This window comes from Tamandua tetradactyla, chromosome 2 (assembly GCF_023851605.1).
Source record: "Tamandua tetradactyla isolate mTamTet1 chromosome 2, mTamTet1.pri, whole genome shotgun sequence".
Classification (NCBI taxonomy): domain Eukaryota; kingdom Metazoa; phylum Chordata; class Mammalia; order Pilosa; family Myrmecophagidae; genus Tamandua; species Tamandua tetradactyla.
The window spans coordinates 194,821,799-194,847,164 of NC_135328.1; the positions used below are offsets into that span (position 1 = coordinate 194,821,799).

Below are 25,366 nucleotides of genomic sequence, written 5' to 3' on the forward strand. Positions count from 1 at the left end.
TGCTTGTTGTGTTGGCTGGAGAGAGAGGCCACATCTGAGCAACAAAAGAGGTTCTCTTGGGGGTGACTCTTAGGCCTAAATTTTAAGTAGACCTGACCTATCCTTTGTGGGGTTAAGTTTCACATGAACAAACCCCAAGACTGGGGGTTCAGCCTATAGCTTTGGTTATCCACACTGCTTGTGAAAATATCAAGAATTCAACGTGGGGAAGTTGAATTTCTCCCCATTCTCACCATTTCCGGAAGAGGGCTTTGCAAATACTTTTCCGCTCACTGATCGAATCACTCTGGGATTCATCAGGGCATCACTCTGGACAAACCAACAAAACCTCATGTCCTACCTGCGATTCCAAGTACTTATGGTATTCAATCAAACTATCTACGTAAGTTATATTAGGAAATGCACTAGTCAAAATATAAATCTTGTACCAAATAAACATTTTTTGCTTTAGTCTCACACATAAGGTGAGATTTTAAAATATTAGTTACCATCTATTTTCAGCACCCTGCATTACCATCTATTTTCAGCACCCTGCGTCCCTCCAGCTTTTATACCTAATCTCTTTGGGAGGGCTTGTCAGCATAAATGGATAGACCATTATTGGAAGCCCAAATCCCCCTACACTCCTATGGAAAAAGCATCCTAATAGCCAATATGCTAAGAAACAAAAGGACAGTGGAAATGCTATCTTTTCAAATGTTATCTTTTCCTTCATGGGGTAGAGGTTCTCAAAATACATGGGGTAGGATCACTGGTGAGTCAGACATCCAAGCCACCCTAACACCTTAGAACAAATATCAGAACAGAGGCCACTGGACTCCACAGACTTTTATTCTCTCTTATAACTGACTGCTATTGGCATTCTTAAACTGAATGTGAAGCATACTCAACCAGAGTGTTGGGATTCCCTCAATATTTTGGAAGGGCATTTTGTTATTGGTGTTGTTTTGACTCTTTTTTTTTCAACTGTGCTACACTTGTGTTTTGTGTATTTGTAGAATCTCCCTTGGATGGCTCTTCTGTTCATTGTTTTGGTGCTTGGGTAATTATGAAACTGTTAGCATTTCCACTGTCCTTTTGTTTCTTAGCACTATTGGCAATTAGGATGCTTTTTCCATAGGAGTGTAGGGGGATTTGGGCTTTCAATAATGGTCTATCTGTTTATGCTGACAAGCCCCCCCAAAGAGGTTAGGTATAAAAGCTGGAGGAATGCAGGGTGCTGAAAATAGATGGTAATGCAGGGTGCTGAAAATAGATGGTAATTAATATTTTAAAATCTCACCTTATGTGTGAGACTAAAGCAAAAAATGTTTATTTGGTACAAGATTTATATTTTGACTAGTGCATTTCCTAATATAACTTATGTAGATAGTTTGATTGAATACCATAAGTACTTGGAATTAAGATTTTCTTGAGTGCCCTTCACTAAGTGTTTTTGTCTGGAGGGCTCTATAGGTTTTCCTCTAATTATTAAAGTACAGAGTTTTAGATTGTTTCTTCTGATTAGATTAAAACCTCTCTTCTCCGTAATTCTTCCACCTCCAAGATATCTTTATTAGATCTTTGGGTTTTCACAACAGCCAATGATTGACGATATTCTCTATTATGTTTGGTGTTAACCAGGTGCCTTTTGATGATTGCCAAATTTTAGGGATGTGAAACCGTAGAGTTGTGTTCCAGTAGCCATGTTTCTTGAAGATGAATGGATAATGATATAGCTTTCGCAATGTGACTGTGTGATTGTGATTGTGAAAACCTTGTGTCTGATGCTCCTTTTATCTATGGTATGGACAGATGAGTAAAACATATGGATTAAAAATAAATAAATAATTGGGGAACAAATGTTAACAAAAAAAGATGGATTTGTGGGGGGAAATGTACCTATTGCAAACTATGGGCTATGGTTAACAGTAATAGTTTAATATTCTTTCATTAACAGTTAACAAATGCACCACACCAATATTATGGATCAATGAGGGGGAAGGGATAAGGGGTATAGGAGGATTTGGGTTCTACTTTTTAATTTTTATTTCCTTTCTGGAGGTGGTGGTTAGGTTCAGGGGTCAACTTAGCCAGGTGAAGGTACCTAGTTCTATTGCTGTGGACATGAGCCAATGGCATGTGAACTTCATCTGTTGCTGATTACATCTGCAGTCAGCTAGGAGATGTGCCTGTTACAATGAATTATGTTTGATTTAATTGACTGGAGGTTTAAATGTGAGAGGTCAGCGTAGCACAGCCAAGCAGCTCAGCATACCTCATCTCAGCACTTGCAGCTCAGCTCAGGCCTTCAGAGATGCAGAAAGGAATCACCTCAGAGAAAGTTGTTGGAACCAGAGGCGTGGAGAGAAGGCCAGCAGAGATCGCTCTGTACCTTCCCGTGTAAGAAAGAACTTCAGTTGAAAGTTAGCTGCCTTTCCTCTGAAGAACTAATGAAATAAATCCCCTTTTATTAAAAGCCAACCCATCTCTGGTGTGTTGCATTCTGGCAGCTAGCAAACCAGAACATGGAGTAATGAAAATATTCCAAAATTGATCATGGGAATGTATGCAAACTACGTGATGATACTGTGAGCCAGTGATTGAATATTTCAGATGGTTTGTATGGTGTGTGCGTGTATTTCAATAAAACTGTATTAAACAGTTTTTTTAGGGATCATGGTGACATTTTCCTACCCAGACAACTCCAGGCAAATAACCTATAGGACATGTTTAGATAAATGCTAATCCCATTCCTTAGCCTCTCAAAACATTTTAAAAAAAATTTTTTATTGTTTAAAAACAGGGGTCATATATACAACACAAAATTTTCCATTTAACTGCTTTCAAATGTGCAATTGAGTGGTATTAATTATATTCACAGTGTTGTGCTACTATTACCACCATCCATTATCAACATTATTCCATCACACCAAATGAAAACTCTAGTCACTAAGCGATAAACTCCCCATTCTCCCTCCCCACTTCCATCACTAGTAACTTGTAATCTATTTAGTCTTTCTAAATTTGCATATTCTAGTTATTTCATATGTGACATCATACAATATGTGTCCTTATTTCACTTAACCTGATGTCTTCAAATTTCATCCATCTTGTAGCATCTATCAGAACTTCATTCCTTCTTATGGCTGAATTATATTCCATTGTATGGATATACCTCATTTTGTTTACCTATTCATCCATTTATGGACATTTGGTTTGCTTCCACCTTTTGGCTATTGTAAATAATATTGTTAGGAATCTTGGTATACAAATATCTGTCGAAGTTTCTGCTTTCAGTTCTTTTGGGTATATATTCAGAAGTGGGATTGCTGGGTTATATGGTAGTTTTTTTTTTTTTTTTTTTTACATGGGCAGGCACCGGGAAGCGAACCTGGGTCCTCTGGCATGGCAGGCAAGCATTCTTGCCTGCTGAGCCACTGTAGCCCACCCTATATGGTAGTTTTATGTTTAACTTTTTGATGAGCTGCCAAACTATTTTCCATGGTGGCTGTACCATTTTACATTCCCACCAAACAATGTATAAGGGTTCATATTACTCCACATCTTTGTCAAACACTTGATATAGTCCATTTAAATAATAGCCATTCTAGTGGTTGCGAAATGGTATCATATTGTGTTTTTTAAAATTTTTATTGGTAGAACAATGTACAAGCACATACATTCTTAACATACAAACATTCCATATATAGTGTACAATCAATGGTTCACAATATCATCATATAGTTGTATATTCATCACCATGATCATTTTCTAAAAATTTATTTATTAATTTAAAAAATTAAGAACAAACAAAAACATCGACATATTCCGTTCTACATATATAATCAGTAATTTTCAATATCATCACATAGTTGCATAGTCATCATTTCTTAGAACATTTGCATCAATTCAGAAAAAGAAATAAAAAGACAACAGAAAAAGAAAACGATAACAGAGAAAAAAAAAGATTATACATACCATACCCCTTAACCCTCGCTTTCATTTATCACTAGCATTTCAAACTAAATTTATTTTAACATTTGTTCCCCCTATTATTTATTCTTATTCCATATGTTCTACTCGTCTGTTGACATGGTAGATAAAAGGAGCATCAGATACAAGGTTTTCACAATCACACAGTCACATTGCAAAAGCTATATCATTATGCATTCATCTTCAAGAAACATGGCTACTGGAACACAGCTCTAGTTTCAGGTACTTCACTCTAGCCTAATACACCTCAATCTAAAAAGGGAATACCTATATAATGCATAAGAATAACCTCCAGGACAACCTCTTTCCAGACCTCTGTTTGAAATCTCTCAGCCATTGACACTTTATTTTGTCTCATTTCTCCCTTCCCCCTTTCAGTTGAGAAGGTTTTCTCAAACCCTTGATGCTGAGTCCAGGCTCATTCTAGGATTTCTGTCCCATGTTGCCAGGAAGGTTTACATATCTTGGAATCATGTTCCATGTAGAGAGGGGGAGGGCAGTGAATTTGCTTGCCAAATTGGCTGAGAGAGAGACAAGCTTCATCTGAGCAACAAAAGATGTTCTCTGGCACTGACTCTAGGCATAATTTTAAGTAGGCTGAGCCTATCTTTCACAGGGATAAGTTTCATAGGGACAAACTCCAAGATTGAGGGCTTGGTCTATTGATTTGGTTATCCCCACTGCTTATAAGAATATCAGGAATTCTCCAAATGGGGGAGTTGAATTTTTCCATTTTTCTCCCCATTCCCCCAAGGGGACTTTGCAAATACTTCTTTATTCACTGTTCAAATCACTCTGGTGTTTATCAGGTAAGGTTTGCCCAGTAACCTGGACAAACTTACAAAATCTCATGCCATATTCAAGGTTCCATGTTTTTATGGTATTCAATTAAGCTGTCCATATAAGTTATATTAGGAAATGCACTAGTCAAAATATAAATTTTGTACCAAATAAACATATTTTGCTTTAGTCTCACACATAAGTTAAAGTTTTAAAATATAGATTACCATCTATTTTCAACACCCTGCAATATTGCCAATTCTTTGTTCTTTCTCATGCAAAAAACATTTTTAAATTTGTACATTTAGTCACTATATTGTATACTCTAGGCATTCCTAGATTGAACCATCTCAGCCTTTATCCTCCATCTTTCCTTCTGGTTTCATTTGTGCCCCCAGCCCTCCTTCCTCTATCATTCTCACATTCAGCTTCATTCAGTGTACTAACATTATTGTGCTACAATTAGGAAGAATTGTGTTATCCATGTCTGAATTTTTACAATCAGTCCTGTTGCACAACCTGTATCCCTTCAGCTCCAATTACCCAATATTTACCATATTTCTATCTCTTGATGGCCTGTGTTCTTCACTGAAATTCTCCAAGTTCATTCATTAATTTTAGTTCATATCAGTGAAACCATACAGTACTTGTCATTTTGTTTCTGGCTAATCTCGCTCAGCATAGTGTCCTCAAGGTCCATCCATGTTGTCACATGCTTCATGACTTTATTCTGTCTTACAGCTGCATAATATTTCATTGTATGTATATACCGCAGCTTGTTTAGCCACTGATCTGTTGATGGATATTTGGGATGTTTCCATCTCTTGGCAATTGTAAATAATGCTGCTATAAACGTTGGTGTGTGAATGTCCATTTGTGTTCATGCCCTCGTGTCCTCTGAGTAGATACCTAGCATCCCGATTATATGGCAGTTCTATACTTAGCTTCCTGAGAAACCACCAAACTGCCTTTGTTGGTGGTTGTACCATTTTACATTCCCACCAATGGTGGATAAGTGTGCCTCTTTCTCCACATACTCTCCAGCATTTGTCGTTTTCTGTTTTATTGATAATGGCCATTCTGGTAGGGGTGAGATGATATCTCATTGTGGTTTTGATTTGCATTTCCGTAATAGCCAGGGAAGTTGAGCATCTTTTCATGTGCCTTTTAGCCATTTGTGTTTCCTCTTCTGAGAAGTGTCTGTTCATATCTTTTGCCCATTTTGTGATTGGGTTGTTTGTCTTTTTGTTTTGAGTTCAACAGTCTCTTTATATATTCTGGATACTAGACCCTTATCTGATATATCATTTCCAAATGTTGTCTCACATTGTGTAGGCTTTTTACTTTCTTCAAAAAGTTCTTTGATGCACAAATTTTTACTTTCTTCGCAAAGTGCTTTGATGCATTAATTTTGAGGAGTTCCCATTTATCTATTTCTTTCTTCAATGCTCATGCTTTGGGTGTAAGATCTAGGAAATTGCCTCCTATTTTAAGATTCATAAGTTATTTCCCTACATTTTCTTCCAAGAGTTTTATGGTTTTAGATAAAATATTTAGGTCTTTGATCCATTTTGAGTTAATTTTGTATAGGGTATGAGATATGGATCCTCTTTCATTCTTTTGCATATGGATACCCATTTCTCCAAGCACCATTTATTGAAGAGACTGTTCTGTCCCAGGCGAGTTGGCTTGACTGCCTTATCAAAGATCAATTGTCCATAGATGACAGGGCTATATCTGAACACAGTATTCAATTCCATTCATCAGTATATCTATCTTTATGCCAGAACCATGCTGTTTTGACCACTGTAGCTTCATTATACACCTTAAAGTCAGGTAGTGTGAGACCTCCGACTTCATATTTCTTTCTCAGGATATTTTTAGCTATTCAGGGCACCCTGCCCTTCCAAATAAATTTAGTTATTGTTTTTTCTATTTCTGCAAAGTAAGTTTTTGGGATTTTTATTGGTCATTGCATTGAATCTGTAAATCAATTAGGTAGAATTGACATCTTAACTCTATTTAGTCTTCCAATCCATGAACAGCGTATGCCCTTCCATTTATTTAGATCTTCTGAGATTTCTTTTAGCAATTTCTTGTAGTTTTCTTTGTATAGGTCTTTCATCTCTTTAGTTAAATTTATTCCTAAGTATTTTATTCTTTTGGTTGCAATTGTAATGGATTTTTTTCTTGATTTCCCCCTCAGATTGTTCATTACTAGTGTATAGAAACACTACAGATTTTTGAGTGTTGACCTCATAACTTGCAACTTTGCTGTACTCATTTATTAGCTCTAGTAGTTTTGCTGTGGATTTTTTGGGTTTTTTGACATATAGTATCATATCATCTGTGAACAGTGAGAGTTTTACTTCTTCCTTTCCAATTTTGATGCCTTGAATTTCTTTTTCTTGTCTAATTGCTCTGGCTAGAACTTCCAATACAATGTTGAATAACAGTGGTGATAGTGGACATCCTTGTCTTTTTCCTGATCTTGGGGGAAATTTTTCAGTTTTTCCCCATTGAGGATGATGTTAGCTGTGGGCTTTTCATATATTCTCTTTATCATGTTGAGGAAGTTCCCTTCTATTCCTATCCTTTGAAGTGTTTTCAACAAGAAAGGATGTTGAATTTTGTCAAATGCCTTTTCTGCATCCATCAAGATGATTATGTGGTTTTTCTGCTTTGATTTGTTGATATGGTGTATTACATTAATTGATTTTCTTATGTCAAACCATCCTTGCATACCTGGGATGAATCCTATTTGGTCATGTGTATAATTCTTTTAATGTGCTGCTGGATTTGATTTGAAAGAATTCTGTCAAGGATTTTTGCATCTATATTCACTAGAGAGATTGGTCTGTAATTTTCTTTGCTTGTAGTATCTTTGTCTGACTTTGGCATGAGGGTGATGTTTGCTTTGTAGAATGAGTTAGGTAGCTTTCCCTCCTCTTCAATTGTTTTGAAGAGTTTGTGCAGGATTGGTACTAATTCTTTCTTGAATGTTTGGTAGAATTCACATGTGAAGTCATCTGGTTCTGTACTTTTCTTTTTGGGGGACCTTCTTAATGACTAATTCGATTTCTTTACTTTTGACTAGTTTGTTGAAGTCGTCTAATTTTTCTCAAGTCAATGTTGGTTGTTCATGCCTTTCCAGGAAGTTGTCCAGTTCATCTACTTTATTAGCATACAGTTGTTCATAGTATCCTCTCATTACTTCCTTTATTTCTGTGGGGTCAGTGGCTATGACTCCTCTTCCATTTCTGATTTTATTTATTTGCATCTTCTCTCTTCTTTTTGTCAACCTCACTAAGGGCCCATCAATCTTATTGATTTTCTCATAGAACCACCTTCTGGTGTTGTGACTTGCTTTCATGTTCTTAATTTCTTCTATTTCTGCTCTAATCTTTGTTATTTATTTCCTTTTGCTTGCTTTGGGGTTAGTTTGCTGTTCTTTCTCTAGCTTTTCCAATAAGCAGTTAATTCCTCGATTTTTGCTCTTTCTTCTTTTTTGATATAGGCATTTAGGGCAATAAATTTCCCTCTTAGCACTTCCTTGTTGCTTCTCATAAGTTTTGATATGTTGTGTTTTCATTTTCATTTGCCTCAAGAAATTCACTGATTTCTCTTGTAACTTCTTCCTTGAGCACTGGTTGTTTATGAGTGTGTTGTTGAGCCTCCATATATTTGTGAATTTTCTGGCCCTCTGCCTATTATTGATTTGTAATTTCATTCCTTTATGACCTGAGAAAGGGTTTTGTATGATTTCAACCTTTTAAAATTTATTGAGACTTGCTTTGTGACCCAGCATATGGTCTATCCTTGAGAATGATCCATGAGCACTTGAGAAAAAGGTGTATCCTGCTGTTGTGGGGTGTAATGTTCTATAAATGTCTGTTGAGTCTAGTTCATTTATTGTATTATTCAAACTCTCTGTTTCTTTATTGATCTTCTGTCTAGATGTTCTGTCCATTGAAGACATTAGGGAATTGAAATCTACTATTATGGTAGACGTGTCTATTTCTCTTTTCATTGTTTGTCTCATGTATTTTGGAACACTCTGGCTTGTGCATAAATATTTATGATTTTTATGTCTTCTTGTTGAATTATTCCTTTTATTAATACATAGTGTCCTTCTTTGTCTCTTTTAATTATTTTACATTTGATGTCTAATTTGTTGGATGTTAATACAACTTCTCCTGCTCCTTTCTGATTGTGGTTTGCATGAAATATCTTTCCCCAACCTTTCACTTTCAACTTATGTTTATTCTTGGGTCTAAAATGTGTCTCCTGTAAACAGTGTATAGATGGGTCCTGTTTTTTAATCCATTCTGCCAGTCTATGTCTTTTGACTGGGGAGTTTAATCCACTACCATTTACTGTTATTACTGTAAGGGCAGAACTCTCTTCTACCATTTTGTCTTTTGGATTTTATATTCCGTATCTTATATTTCTTCTTTTTACCTTTATCGATAGTCTTCATTTCTACACTCTTCTTCACACCTCTCTCTCCTATCTTTTCCTCTGTGTCTCTAGTGCTCCCTTAGTATTTCTTGCAGAGCCGGTCTCTTGGTCACAAATTCTCTCAGTGATTTTTTTTTTTGTCTGAAAATGTTTTAATTTCCCCCTCATTTTTTTTTTTTTTTTTTTTTTTTTTGCATGGGCAGGCACGGGGAATTGAACCCGGGTCCTTGGGCATGGCAGGCAAGCACTCTTACCTCCTGAGCCACCGTGGCCCACCCAATATCCCCCTCACTTTTGAAGGACAATTTTGCTGGATATAGAATTCTTGGTTGGCAGGTTTTCTCTTTTAGTGTCTTAAATATATCATCCCACTGTCTTCTTGCCTCCATGCTTTCTACTGAGAAATCTATGCATGGTCTTATTGGGCTTCCCTTGTATGTCATGGATTGCTTTACTTTTGCTGCTTTCAAAATTCTCTCTTTCTCTTTGACATCTGATATTCTGATTAGTAAGTGTCTTGGAGCTATTCTGTTTGGGGTTTGCTGCACTTCTTGGATCTGTAATTTTAAGTCTCTCATAAGAGTTGGGAAATTTTCAGTGATAATTTCCTCCATTAGTCTTTCTCCTCTTTTTCTCTTCTCTCCTTCTGGGACACCCACAACATGGATATTCATGCACTTCATGTTTTCATTCAATTCCCTACATCCTTGCTCGTATTTTTCCATTTTTTTCCCGATATTTTCTTTTGCTTGTTAGATTTCAGATGTCCCGTCTTTCAGCTCAGTAATCCTATCTTCTGCCTCTTGAAATCTAACACTGTAGGTTTCCATTGTTTTTTTTTTTTCCCCATTTCTTCTACTGTGCCTTTCAGTTGCATAAGTTCTGTGATTTATTTTTCAGACTTTCGATTTCTTCTTTTTGTTCATCCCTTGCCTGCTTTATATCCTCCCTCAATTCATTGATTTGATTTTTGATGAGGTTTTCCATGTCTGTTCAAACATTCTGAATTAATTGCTTCAACTGCTCTGTCTCATTTGAATTGTTCGTTTGTTCTTTTGACTGGGCCACATCTTCAGTTTTCCTAGTATGATTTGTTATTTTTTGCTGGCATCTAGGCATTTAATTTTGTTAATTAGTTTATTCTGGAGATTGCTTTCACTTTTTTTTACCTTGAATATTCTTGCTGGATGACTTTGTTGTCTATCTGTTCTTTGACATTCAGTTCAGCTTATTCTAGATCTCTAGCTTAAGTTTTGTTTATGAGATCAGAATTTTTCAGTTCTTGTTTCCTTATTTCTTGCCCTGCCAGTGTGGTGCCTTTTTCTTTTTTTCTCCTTAGGAGGGTTTACTTAGGTATTATAGATCCCAGTCAGATTTTCCCAGACCAAACTGGCCTCCTCTCAGGAGGAAAGAGTCATCTGTGTCAGTTTTCCTTGAGGGTGAGACCCAGCAGATTGAAAGACTTTTCTATGAAGCCTCTAGACTCTGTTTTTACCTATCCTGCACAGTGGCTTTGTCTGCCTGCAGGTCCCACCAGCATAAAGTGAGGCGGTGCCTTTAACTTCAGCAGACTCTCCCCAATGGTGGTGTGGTTGAGACAGAGGAAAGGCTATAGTCTGGCTTTAATTGCTTCAGTTTTCCAGACCCTGGGGTCTGAATTCCTTGAGGGAAGGATTCCACCTTAGTTGGGCCCCACCCCTCTCAGGGGAAGGTTCAGTGTCCAAGGAATTACTTCCTTTCACCTGAGCAGCCTCTTTATCTCTCAGACAAGCTTAATTCCACTCTTGCCTGGGGCAGTTGGAACTTGAGAAGCGGTTCTGGGTGGGATCACAGCTGGTTCAGCTTGTCCAGACTGGTGTATGCTGTGTGTCCGGTCACTGATGTGGCCCTAGGAGCTGTTACATACTGTTCCTGGCTCTTTACAAGCTGCTCTGCAGGACAAACTAAATTCCACACCTCACTAAGCTGCCATCTTGGATCTCAGATTCCTATAAGTTTTAAGGACTCCATATTATGGTTTTGAGTTGAATTTTCCTAATGGCTAATGATGTTGAACATCTTTTCATCTGTTTATTGTCTGAGGTTCAGTTTTCTCATCTTTAAATGGGGATAACAATGTTGCTCATGTTGAAGGTGTTTGGGGAGTTTTACATGAAATGATGAATAGTTTTTAATGAAAGAATGATTTTAAAATTCTTAGCACAGTACCTGGCACACAGCAAGCATTTGATAACAGGATAGTTTCATGAGTTTGATGGAGGCAATGCTCTGATAGAGTCATGTTTGGGCTGGGCAGGGCCTTCCTCAATCCTTTGAGAGCAATTCCTTAAGGGAGACCAGGGATGGGTGACAAGTATTCTGCTGGAATTACATCATCTGACTGGGGAGGGGCCTGAATAGGGTGTGGTGCCTCATGGAGGTGGCAAAACTGACATTAGAATCTCTATGCCTGATTAATAGAAGCTAAAACTTAAAATTAAGGAGTTTAATTACAAATTTCAGAATGAAATCATGGAACACAGAGCCTGGCAAAATTCTGGAAAGTTTTGTAACTTGCTCATGTCTACTGTGTTACCTCACAGTCTGTTTTCCTTTGTAGATACCCAGCACTTTCAAGTGTCTGGGTCCTATGGTGCTAAATACTGTATCTGCTTTATTTCATTCAGTGCTTTTATTAATGTCCATGTTCCTGGGGGAGAAAATGGAGGCCCAGAGAGCTTAGCTAAGTAAGCAAAGGAGTCAGATTTCAATAGAGATTTGTCTGGTTCCAGTGCTGGATCTCTGAATACAACATACTACTTTTAGGTTTGAATTTGAATTTCAGAGCTGGCATTCTCTAAGTGGTTGAATTCACAAATTTAGCAAGTAGTTCCTAAGCAAACACTGTACTGCTACCACCGTGTTAGGTGCTGGGGATTCTGAAATGAATACAAGACCACAACTATAATAAGCTTAATTCTGTGCCAGTTACTGTACATATGTCAGCTCATTTAACTCTCTGTTCTATGGGAAAATTATTGATATTTTATAGCTGATACTCAAGAGACTTTCCCAAGGTCTCATAGCCAGAAGTAGCAGAGTTTAGGATCTCTAACTTCCACGCCTTACTTCTTTCTTTGAGAAATGAAAATCTCACTCTTTTTAAAATAAAAGTAACATTCTTTTATTTTTCAAAATAGAAGTAATGTGTGCTAAACCAATACAATCAGTATGAATGCCAATTTTCTCACTCACTTGCCAAAACAGTTAACAATGTTTACATTTTCCTGGTGCGTTTTTACAGATGAAAAATGTTATATTTCACAGTTGCATTTTTTAAGTAAACTTTTTTCTTCATTTAAAATTTTCCACCTTTATTGAGATATATTTTATATACAGTCTATTTAAGGTGTACAGTTTAGAGATTTTTAGTAATTTAGAGCTGTGCAACCACCCCTGCAATTTATTTTTAGAAGTTTATCCATGTCCTAAAAAGAAACCAGGCATCCTTAAAAGTCTCTTCCCATTCCTGTTCCCCCAACCCCCAGCCCCATGCTATTTATCCTCTTATATGTTTATTGGCCTTTGTTAATTTTCTGCTTATGTGTCTGCAGTTCCTTATTCAAAAATATTAGTCATTTATCTGTCATGTGTATTGCAAATAATTTTGGTTGTTTTCTCATTTGTTCTGCTTTGTGGATGGCATCTCTAATTGGACAGATGTTTAAATTTCTTTTCAGTCTCTCAATTTTTTAATGACTTAAGGATTTCAATTCATGATTATAAATATTTTCTCTCCTCCAATCACAGAACTTTAAAAAATATATATTTTCTGGTCCTTTTGAGTTTTGTTTGCCCAAGTTTTCAATTCATCTTGAGTTTAGTTTGAGATAATCTATCTCAAGATCAAACTAAACTCAAACCGAGAATATCTTATCAAATACTACTGATCTGAAATGCCACCTTCATCAAATGGCCAAAGTTCTATTCATTTTTGAAACTGGACAGAATAACAAGCAGGGTCCTGCTTGGTTGAGTGCTCTCCTGCCGCCGTTCTAAAATTCTTAATTTTTGAACAAAGGGCCACGGCAAATTACGTGTGGTTCTGCTTTCAAGTCCCAGGCACTGTACTGTGTACTTTACATATATTATTTCATGTGATCCTCAGGGCAATTCTGTTAAGTAGGAATTATTATAATTATCCTCTTCATTTTATAAATGGGGAAATGGAGTGAGGAAGTCCACAGAGCTGGAAAGCTGCAACAAAGGAGTTTGAACCCAGCACCTCTATAACACTAGAGTAGTATTGGGTCACCGTCCACTAACACTGCAGGCTGTTACAGTCTAGGGGTGAGCTTGAGAAGGCGCGAAAGGGGGTCTTAACCCCCTTATTAGCTCTGATGAGTGTCACTGTCCGGATCCAGGGTGCCTAGCTTCGTGTGGTACAGACCCGTGCCGAGGGCACCGTAGGAGTTCGGGCGCGGGCGGACGGGCGGGACTCCGCCTCCTGCTCCCGGCCGCGCGCTCTCGCCTAGCGGGCGGGCACTCGTGCACGCAGTAGTTGTGTGGCCTGCGAGTTTCCCAAGTTCACACAGGCCCTGGGTTGGCATGGCAACCAGGCAACCTGTTCCAGAGCCGCCTGCCTTCTCCGCACATGCTGCTGCCACCGCCGGAGCCGGGGCCAGAGCCTATCCCAAGATGCACCGCGCCAGCTCAGTCCCCAGTGGGCCGCCATGTTGTCGGAGTGAAAGGTAAGGGGGAGCGAGAGCGCCGGAGAGAGAAGATCGGGGGGCTGAAATCCATCTTCATCCTACCGCTCCGCCGGTGAGTATCGGCACCCCGCCGGCCCCAAACGTTGCTCCGGACCCCTAGCGAACAGATTGTCCCATCGTATTGGGGTTTGAGAGCGGCTGAGCGGTGAGCAGGGCTTTGGAAAAGCCGCCAGGGCCCTGGCTGAGGCTTCTCACTCGCTGTTCCTTGTACATGTTTTGGAGTCAGCAGCAAGGCCCCTATTGTTATCAAAGGAAGGGAGGGGGTGGGGAGCGGGGTGGAAGCGAGCAAAATGCCGGGGGTTTAGGCCCCGGCCCAGGGCAGGGACGTACCTCTTTATTTCTGCCCGGCCCTGTTGCGAGTCCCCGAAGATTGAGGTTGCCATTCGGGTTGCATTTATTTATTTTTTGATGGATTTGCTAAGCTTCGAGTCTTCTCTGTGGCCATGAAATGTATCTAATTCCGTGCCACTCTGGATTTCTTCGACTTCTTGAGCTTTGGTGGCAGTGCCGAAGGAAGAGGAACAATAAATCGTTTCAGAAGCAGCCGTGGCCCTTGTCCACAAGCGAGACCCACCATGGGGGAACTTTGTGAGCCTTAAATGTGGAGAAGTGGCGATCATGAAGTTTCAGATCGCTTTTTAGGCGCCTGGGTGCTTGTGGCCTTTTGTTTCCGTGAGATGGAGTGTTTTTGTTGGGTTCTTCCTCTTTGAGCCTGCCAGTGTTAGTGTGTTTTGCCTAACTCAACGAGAGGTCCACCCTTTGTTAGTAGGAAAAAACAGAATCACAGTTTTAAGTAGTTCTGCTCAGAAACGTGTTTGGTAAACACAGGTCATTTTTTATACTTGTCAGTACCACTCCCACGTCAAAATGAAGAATACGCTCCCGTAACTTTTTCCCCCATTATAGTTCCCTCCCCTGTGTCCCTCCTCCAAATGCCCATAGCAATACGAGGGAAAGCTTTATCATAAATTGAAGGATTGCTATCTTTCATTGTCCAATTAAGAAAACACTGTTTTTAAGCTTTCCTTATCAATCCATTTACTTCCTAGTAGGCTCTAACCCAGATTAAGAACGAGTTTATGAGGCTTTTTTTTGGTGTTGTTTTAAAGTCAGTTACTTCTGAAACAGCAGGTTTGTAGCTGTAGCTTTTTTTTTTTTTAACGAAACCACTTAAAACTCACCAAGATAAGTATCCCAAAGGATATGTTGGCGTCCCAATCAGCTTTATTAAGTGAAATATTTTGCCTCATTGCTAATTTTAACTATAAAACACTCTTGGGAACTTGGATTCTCTATCTATACTCACTGGATAGAACTTGTGTTAGTGTTTTGTCTTAGCCACAATTGACTTCATTTTGTACAAGTTGGAATTTGTTTAGTTTGGGTCTAAGTTGAATTATTTTCAAGTAAAATTATGTCCACAGGCTGCTTGGTGTGGTAAAAATAAACAACCGTTTAAACCACGGGGAATTTTAGTAAAAGGTAAGCATGTAGATAGATTAAACCATTTTCCTTTGTTTGAAGTAAAATCTAGTGTTATTAAAACAACAACAACACACGCAACAAAACCTAACCCTTGAGGTAAACGGTTTGAAACCTGTGGAAGAGAAGCGAGAATCAGTATTTAATTCTAGTTGCTTAAAATACTTATTTTTATATCACTTGTAAAATAATATAACAATTTCAGATGCTACCTATAACATTTTAGTGAGCTTTGAGATTTCCCTAAAAGGCATCAGCAATTTAAATGTTTTGTAACATTTAGGTGTCTGATTTCTTAATTTTTGTACTGTAGTTGCCAAGATATTACAAAATCATCCGAGACACATGTTAATTGCTTAGGTATTTGCTCACTTTCAAATTTGTCCCTCCTGCCAGGGTTTTTTCTTGTTGGAGAAACTGCCTTTCTTCATTAGGTAAAGCAGGAAGTCTCAGGGCATGCAGATAGTTTTACAAAAGCCAGTTGTTTTGTTTGAACATTTTTATAGGAATCCTGTCCTGCCTCACCGTCCTTTGTCAGAATGAAGTTGTGTTCATTGTTTTTTGGTGACAAAATCCTTTTCACGTGGAAATTCCTTGTTAGATACCTATTATGGCAAATCTTTTATTTCAGAAAAGATTGCATTAGCTATTTTAGGAATTCTTTTGGAGACTGGAGATCCATTACCTCACCAGTTTCTTGGGGTCTTTTGCATGGTGACTTTAAATATACTAAAAATTTTTGTATCCATTATCTTATTTTGGTTAGGGAAAAAAAGCCCAAAAAGCTAGTGAGGTTTGTGGGAAAGATTTCTCCTGTTTTCTAGATGAGTAAATAGGTTCACAGGGGTTGTTAGTTTAGTGGCAAAACTTGGATCGTGGCTCTCTGGGCTTGTTCTGGAACAATTAGTGTTAGATCGAGGATCCCTTATAGAAGAAAATGGTACAGCCCAGAATTAGTGGGACGAGGGCAATGAGTTCTTGTGAAAATCAAAGGGGAAGGCACTAGGCTGGTTTGTATTTTAAGACTGATAGTGAAACATAGCTATGACTTTCTGGTTCTGGTACTTGAGCATGGAAAATATTTTGTTGTTCATGAAAGCAAAAATTGAAATCTAGAAGGCTAGGCTGCCCCAGTATCCTAGTGAGGTTCTGAAGGATTGGTATTGTTAACGAGACTGGCATTTCCAAATTCCAGTATGTCTTCTTACTTCAGGCTTCAAAAAATGATTTAATTTTGAGAAATCCACGTTTTCCTTTCAGTTTAATTATTCCATAAAAAGATAATGTTATATATATAAATATTACAGTAGATTTCTCATAAATCTTGTGAGACTGTTTTTGAAATGTCACAGTAGGGCTAGGAAGATGGAAGGCATTTGTAGCAGTGGACTGTTTAACAGTCAGCCTTGAAATTAGACTCTAGTGGCCATAGATAGGAGTGTTCTAAATGGTAACTGATATTTTACTTTGTAACATTTTTTTAAGTACACAGGCTGACAAGTGTTCTAACTTACTTACAAATGTAGGTTTAGATTCTGGGAAGCTCAAATAGTAGTGTTTCATAGTAACATTCTGAGGATTCTTTGTTGATCCTTCCAGAGTAGAGTAGCAGGTCCTTGTGAGAAAATAGTACCCGTTTAAATTAACTGGAAACAACAAGAGGTTTGATAGCAAGAACTAGGTTTGGAGAAAAACTAATTTAGGCTTGAATTCCTTCTCACCTACTCACTAGCTGAATGGCCTTGGGCACATCACATAACTTCTTTGTACCTTAGTGTTTTCATATGGATATGTAAATCAATTAAACAGGGATAATAATCCTTCTCATTCAGTGTTTTTGTGATGATTAAATAATGTCTGCAATATATTTGTGACATAATTATTACTGTGATTTTAGGCATCTGGTTTTTACAGAGAGACTTTGAATTTGATTTTCTATCTTTATAGGAGTTGAAGTGTTAATGATGTAAATAAAATTATAATAGTAAATTATTGATTGAAATCTTGAAGTTTTCTTCTATCAACAGAGTCTGAAGAGAGGCTTCAGGTTAAGAACATTCTGTTCCTGTTTTTTTTTTGGTCAGAGGGTTTTATTTCTTTAAGGAGCATCCTTTGAATATGTTGAACATTTTAAAGGATCCTTTCGAGTTTTTGACAGTCTGTGTTATTACTTATTATATATGGGGTTTAGGTTTTTCTTTGGTTTATTGGATGGGTCTGCTATAGCTCTAATCTTTTTAAAAAGCTTTTATTCATTTAAAAATGCAATGGTTGACTTGAAATGCAAAGAAATTGGGTAGAGAAGCATTGATTGAACTTTTATATTGTTGCCTCCTGAAGGCATAGATATAAGGTCCCCTGAAGTTGTGCTGTTAAGTCCTCTGATCTCAACACCTTGTCAGAGTGCTTGTCACCAACTATAAATACATATGCTCAGCAATTTAAAAATACAATAAAACATTTACTTGCTTGGTAGAAACTGATTATCAAGTATTGTACTGTAAAAGACATGGAGTTTATTTTTATCTTTATGTATGTCAAGTTAGTTGTGTCTTTTAAATACAAATACTAAACATTTGTAACCTGTTTGTTCTTAGGTGTTGGTGGAATGAGCGTTGCATGTGTCTTGAAGAGAAAAGCAGTTCTTTGGCAGGACTCCTTCAGCCCCCACCTGAAACATCACCCTCAAGAACCAGCTAATCCCAACATGCCTGTTGTTTTGACATCTGGAACAGGGTCGCAAGCGCAGCCACAACCAGCTGCAAATCAGGCTCTTGCTGCTGGGACACACTCCAGCCCTGTCCCAGGATCCATAGGGGTTGCAGGCCGTTCCCAGGACGACGCTATGGTGGACTACTTCTTTCAGAGGCAGCATGGTGAGCAGCTTGGGGGAGGAGGAAGTGGTGGAGGCGGCTATAATAATAGCAAACATCGATGGCCAACTGGGGATAACATTCATGCAGATCATCAGGTAAAAAAAGTTCAATATTTCAGCTTTGAAACTCTTTTATAATCACTGTTCCCCCCTAAGGATATTTACTTTTAATGAATGTCTTTAAAGCTTAAATTGCCAATTTAGTTTGATTGAAACAATCACTTGTTTTAAAGGACAATCATTGTAATATTATCAGTGGTCATTTATCTCTGGTGCTAAATAGTAAATGATCAATTCATTAAAAAAAAAGACTTAAGATTGTTTTTGTGTGAACAGTGCATTCCTGGGAACACTTTTTAACAAGGAATATATATTTTTTCTTGACATATATGCATTTAAGAACCATTTGGGCTTTTTATCAACTGAATACATGTTAAATTTCTTGTCTGTTGGGTGTGGGTGGTTTTTGTTTTTAAGGTATTATAGTGAAAAAGTAGTAGGAAGTTGATAATATCATCTACTTAAGAAAAATTTATTTGAAGCAGAACTGCTATATCTAATGTTTTGTGTCGGAGAGGAGTGGTTGTGACTTTAGGTTTTAATGTGCTTTGTCTTGTTCGAAGCCCTTGTTTGATTTTGGTTTATATATATATATATATATTTGGTATGCTGTGTGTTGGGGGTCACATTTCATTCTTTTCCACATGAATATCCTGCTATCACAGCACCATTTGTTGAATGCTTTTTTTTGTTTTTCTTTTGGAGTGCATGGGCTGGCAATTGAACCTGGGTCTCCAGAATGGCAGGCAAGAATCCTACCACTGAACTACCTGTACACCCCTAGTTTTAATTTTAACATGTTAAATCTTATTCTGAAACCATAACTGGAATCACAGCATGTTTACTGAGTAGAGAGTTTAACCTGGTTTGTGTTTCCTAACTTCCTGATAGTGATGAAAGGAGTAGAATGTTTTAATCAAGCTAGAAATGGAAATTGTGTATAGGTTGAATTTGCTAAGATTTATTTTATATTGCCAATCTCTGAGGACTGGCAAAATCCCTTTAGGTGCTTCTGTTCTGGTGTAGAAATAATCAAGCCCAAATTCCCTTGCAAATCTGAACCTCAGTTGTTTCCCCTGACTCCTCCAAGGATAGCTTGCATAGCACAGTTTTTTACAATAGAAGAAATGAAGTGGTGAATTCATCTTATTCAACAGAAGTTTATTGAGCATATTGATCATAGGTCTTTGGTTTACTGGCACAGTCATCAAAATCAGTGCTTCGTAAGCATTACCATGTGTAGATGAGGGATTCTAAGAAGTATAAGGAAAGGCGAGTGCCTATGCACTTGGGGTACTTTTTAATTATGTATCTTTTACTTAAGACACTGTATTTAATTGTTTCCTGCTTTCTTGGAGTCTTGAAAGTAGGTATCAAATTTTATTCACCTTGACATTCCACTCCCTAGAGTTTGGCATATAATAGAGCTTTAGTAGAAGTTTTTTGAATGTGAGTCCCCTAACCCTTTGGCCTTTAAATAAACCTGGGGGAAAAAGGACTTGGTCAGAAAAGTAAGGGTGTTGAATTCCAGGCTAAGATTTAATTCGGTGGGCAGCAGGGTTTTTGAGTGTGTGTGTATGGAATGGCTTTTATCTTGTGGTGGTTTAGGAAGAGTCGGCAGTAAGAAATTGGAGTGGGTAAGAGCTGAGACTAATTGAATAACAACTCTAACCACCCTAGTGTATGTAGTGGAAAATAACCGTGGGACTGAAGTACACACAGAATTTGATGACTGAAATCTTATGTTCCTGGGAAAATGAGGTGTAGTAGAAGAAAGTGAGTGCTGAGGGGCATCTTGTTTGGGGATAAGGTGATTAAATTTGGTAGTTAGTACCCGTGTTGAGTTGGAGAAGGCAGAACATTCAGGTAGAATACTATAGGTAGTTGTAATGTGGAGAGAGATCTGTAGAGAGAGAGATCATGCTTGATTTAGGTGGTATCTGTGGATAGGGCAAAAGTGGAAGTTTTGTAATCTTTTCCTTATCTGGCTAAACATTGTTTACAGTTCATAAGCCTTAGTTTTCTAAATCTCTGTTATATGGCCATAAGATCTTATGCTGACATTCCCAATGATATGCTGTTGAGTGAAAGCTAAAAGGAGAATCAGGATGCTCAGCTGTGTTTTGTTGGGTAGACAAATCAAACTGTAGGTTGGTCTTTGGCAGAGCTCTAAGATCTCCTTTTGCTCTGTAAATTAGCAAGTGTTTATTGAAGGTTTACTCTGGGCTTTCTCTTATGCTGAGCCGTATCATAAGAAATCACATCTGACATTTATCCAGGTCAGTTAGCAAACCAGAGTTAATGTTAAATGGCAAAACTGGTTCCCCACCCAGGCAGGGGGCCAAAACAAGTGACCCAACTTGGAATTGGGACTCATCACAAAACTGTTCCATTGGGCCACATATGAGATAATGAATGGCATTGGGGAAGGGGGTGATTGCTGTGGTACAGATGTGGGCCACCCACAGATTACTTCTGCAGTCATCATAGTGTATTATAATTCACTGGTTTAGATGGTTCTCTCACCTTCTGGGCTGAACTATTCTAGGGCAGAGACTGTTGCGTTTTTTCATGCACCTTTCCCAGGAGGTGTTCTGAAATTTTTATGTAGAGTGAATCAGAAGAGCATAAGTACTTCAAATTTACACTTAGGTAAAGCAATGAATCTTGCTATAGCTGACCTGTCCTGCTAGGAGACAGAACCCAGAAGAGAAGAAAAAGACCTGCCATGTGTATTTCCAAGGAACCCCAAAGATGCTAGTCAGCAAAAGATACTGATCTCTGGAGAAAGCAAGACTTTCATCCTCTTACTATGAGCCAATAAATTTCTCTTAAGCCAACCCATTACATGGTATTTGTTTTTAGCAGCCATTGCCCTTGTGTGGGGGGGCAAGGCGAGGCAGAGACCTACATTTATAGAATTCACCATTATTTGTATCCCATTATCAAGTTTGTAAGCTAGGTTTTAAGCAAAATCATGACTAATTCTTTGACCTTGAAATGTGCTACTTTGGTTTTAACTTTAAACTTTTTATATTGAAAAATATAAAAGCATGCAGAACAAATGGGTTCTGTTGATTTCCCCTTTCTGGCTGTTCTCTGTGGCATCTCTTTCTGAATTCAATTTCATTTGTTTGTAAGGACTTCAGCCATATTGAATTAAGGTCCACTCGTTAAATTTGGGCACACCTTAATTAATAACGTTTTCAAAAGTCCTATTTACAAATGGGTTTACATCCACAGGACCAGGGATTGGGGACCTGAACATGCTTTTCGTGGGTGACATGATTCAGTCCCCCAAAGCAGTAATGCTAAAGTTAATTTTTGAGTTTTGTTTTTATTACATGTGTGCTCATAGAAGTAATTTTGGGAAATGTCACTGTAAATACAGAACTCAATATAAAGTGATCTGATTGCCAGTACATTCTGCTAGAAAAGCTGGTCTGTTATTCCTGTCTAGTGTGCCTATTTCCTCAGCCTTTTTTTTTTCTTTAAAGACACATTTGGCACAATGGAGCAAAGATTTAAGATCAAATTGGCAGAATGCTTTCACCAACGAACTGAAGTGAGAATATCACAGCCAGCAGTGTTGCAGGAAGGAAACTATTGTGTCAGGCACTTTACATCCATTTCTCTCATTATTACTCCCATTTACAACTGAAGAAACTGATCCTCAAGGAAGGAGATTGAGAAATTCATCCCAGGTTTGTTTGCTTTTCAAAGTTTATGTCAAACTATTCTTTAGAAAACAGACTTGAGGTCTATTTATTTTATACTTGAATTTTAAAGTTCTATTAATAATTCTATGAGCAATCACAATTTTTTTACTCATAAAGTTGAATTTTATTTAAGAAGGTAAAGCTTTATGCATCCATTTAAAAAAATGAAAATTCAAGCTTAGCATTAAGCAGTGAGCAGTATTACAATGCTGTTTAAGCAGTAATTGAAGAAGTAGTAACTTTTTATTTTTTTAGTGGGTGGGAAATGCTATATCACTTTATTTTCAAGTAAGATTCAGAGGCAGCCAGCAGACAGGGTACATACAGCACTGATGTAACATTTGCTGAATAAATGAATAGGAAACCTCATACACAACAGTACATACAAATACTAACAGGTAATTCAAATAGTCACAGGTAGTGTGTAACAAATATACAAATCTTTTTTTTAACTTTTTAAATTGCATAACAAAATATATATACAAAGCAAAGAAAGAAAAAAGCAATAGTTTTCAAAGCACTCTTTAACAAGTAGTTACAGAACAGATCCCAGAATTTGTCATGGGCTACCGTACCTACTCTCAGAATTTTCCTTGTAGCGGCTCTAGAAGATAGGAGGCTAGAAGGAGTAAGTATTATTTTGTCATCACAACTTTTTTTTCCATATTTGTAAAAAATTGCATATATACAATAAAACAATACATTTCAAAGCACAGCACAATAATTAGTTATAGAATGGATTTCGGAGTTCAGTATAGGTTACAATTCCACAATTTTAGGTTTTTACTTTTGGCTGCTCTAAGATACTGGAGACTACAATAAATATCATTATGATTATTCAGCAGTCATATTCATTTATTAAATCCTACCTTCTCTGTAAAACTCCACCATCAACTTTGAACTTTCTGTCCCACTCTTTAGGGGTATTTGGGCTATGGCTATTCTAAATTTTCATTAAGAATTAAATAAAATTTCATATTCATTTATAATGAAATGAAAATTTTATTGGAAGGGACCATCAATAATAGAGGGTAGGGAGATAGAACAGGCTGATGTTGAGAGGCTGGGCCCTCTAGGTTTCAGGACTTATTTGATCTAGAAACGCATCTGAAAGTTGTAGGTTTCTAGAAAGTTACCCTAGTGCATGGAAACATTTGTAGAATCTTATATATTCCCCCAAGTGTTCTTTAAGATTGGTTGGTATGATTTTGGTGGGCATTTCACAAGTTATGATAGGTAGCAAATGTCTAACTGAAGATTGTTTGAGTGACCTCCAGAGTAGCCTCTCGAGTTTATTTGAACTCTCCCAGCTGCTGATACCATATGATCCTCTTGTATTTTTCCTTCTAGCTGCTCCAGAATATAGGAGGCTAGAGGGCTTAAATACTTTATCATCACAATTGACTTTTTTTTCCTTCTTTTTTTGTGAACCATAACATATATACAAAAAAAGCTATAAATTTCAAAGTACAGCACCACAATTAGTTGTAGAACATGTTTCAGACTTTGACATGGGCTACAATTTCACAATTTAGGTTTTTACTTCTAGCTGCTGTAAAATACTGGAGACTAGAAGAGGTATTAGTTTAATGATTCAGCATTCATATTCATTTGTTAAGTCCTATCTTCTATGTATAATTCCACCATCACCTTTGATCTTTCCATACCTCTCTATGGGGTTGTTTGGACTATGGCAATTCTAAATTTTTCATATTGGAAGGGTCTGTCACTGATGTGGGCTAGGGAGAGGGAACTATCTGATGTTCTGGAGAGGCTGGGCGAGGTTTCAGGACTTTCAGGAAAAGTGGTAGCTTTTTACTGTTGTAAAAATGCCACAGAATTGAAATCATAACTTGGATCTTCAGTGATTCAAGTGTTTTGTCCCACTCAATGAGTTGGCCAGTTTTAAAATAAAATTCTTCTGATGTGCACAACTCCTTTATATCACCATGTATCAGGTTACCTAGTGGAAAAGCTGACTGTTGTGGTGATTCCACAAAGGTGATTCTAGTCTCTTGCCATCTTTACATAGCCCTTCATTAGTGATCATATTTTTAACATGTTTTTTATATTTTGTTTTTAATTTTTACCTTTTGAATTAGGATTTTCCTGCTTGATGTAGCAAATCTCTCCTAGTAGCTAAGTTTTCCATTCTTTAAATAATCATCTCTTTAAGGTGTGTTTAAAATATGTGTGACTTTTTTTTTCGTATTTTAAGTTTTATTTTCTAAGTATGAAACTTGACAACATCAATTTTATGAATGAATAATAAATAATAGTTTAAAACATGAAAAGCTTGTAAATCCTACAAGCAAGTCATGTTTCTTGAAGATGATACAGCTTTCGCTATGTGACTGTGTGATTGTGAAAACCTTGTGCCTGATGCATTTATCTACAGTATTGACTGATGAGTAAAACATATAGATTAAAAATAAATAATAGGGGGAACAAATGTTAAAATAATTTGAGTGGATTGAAATACTAGTGATCAATGAAAGGGAGTGATAAGGGGTATAGAAAAAATAGGGGGAACAAAGGTTAGAATATATGGGTAGATGGAAATACTAGCTGTCAGTGAGAGGGAAGGGTAAGGGGTATGGTATATATGAGCTTTTTCTTTTTATTTCTTTTTCTTGAGTGATGCAAGTTGTTGGCCACAGGAATGTTAAAGTAAAATGAGAGAGAGAAAGGGATCAGGGGTTCCAGAGACACAGTCTTCAGATGAGTTTATTTTTAGGGGTATGGTATGTAAGAGATTTTTCTTTTTATTTCTTTTTCTTGAGTGATGCAAATGTTCTATGAAATGATCATGATGATGAGTATACAACTATGTGATGATATTGTGAGTCATTGATTATACACCAAGAATGAAATGTTCATGTGTTAAGAATGTTTGTGTTTATATGTTATGTTTTATCAATAAAAAAAAAAATACTGGTGGTCAGTGAGAGGGAGGGGTAGGGAGTATAGGCTGTATGAGTTTTTTTCTTTACTTTTTTGGAGTAATGTAAATGTCCTAAAAATGATCATGGTGATGAATACTCAAATATGTGATGATATTGATAACTTATATGTGATGTATTTGTTGAGCCACTGATCATATGTGTCTGGACTGTATGTGTCTGAAGATTTCTCAATAAAAATATTTTTTAAAAAAGAAAAAATATATCCTATAAGAGTATCTAAAATTAGGTGAAATTTAGAAACAGTAAAATAATATTTTGGAGTGAGAAAGAGTGTTGAGATTTGTATGTTGATTTAAC

The 25,366-nt window shown here is 37.3% G+C and overlaps 1 protein-coding gene across 15 annotated transcripts in view; it reads left to right on the forward strand.

Moving 5' to 3' along the window:
• The first annotated feature begins 13,810 nt into the window (after positions 1-13,810).
• PUM1 (pumilio RNA binding family member 1) overlaps positions 13,811-25,366 on the forward strand; it is a 148,115-nt gene continuing 136,559 nt past the window's right edge. For 3 of the 15 annotated variants that reach the window (XM_077150524.1, XM_077150525.1, XM_077150526.1), the window contains exons 1-2: positions 13,815-14,019; positions 18,047-18,420. In XM_077150524.1, coding sequence (XP_077006639.1) covers positions 18,058-18,420 — 363 coding nt within the window. In that variant the 5' untranslated portion in view covers positions 13,815-14,019; positions 18,047-18,057. Of the gene's footprint in view, positions 14,020-18,046; positions 18,421-21,881; positions 22,089-25,366 lie in introns of those variants that run through there. The other 12 variants (XM_077150529.1, XM_077150528.1, XM_077150522.1 and 9 more) reach the window with 8 other exon arrangements.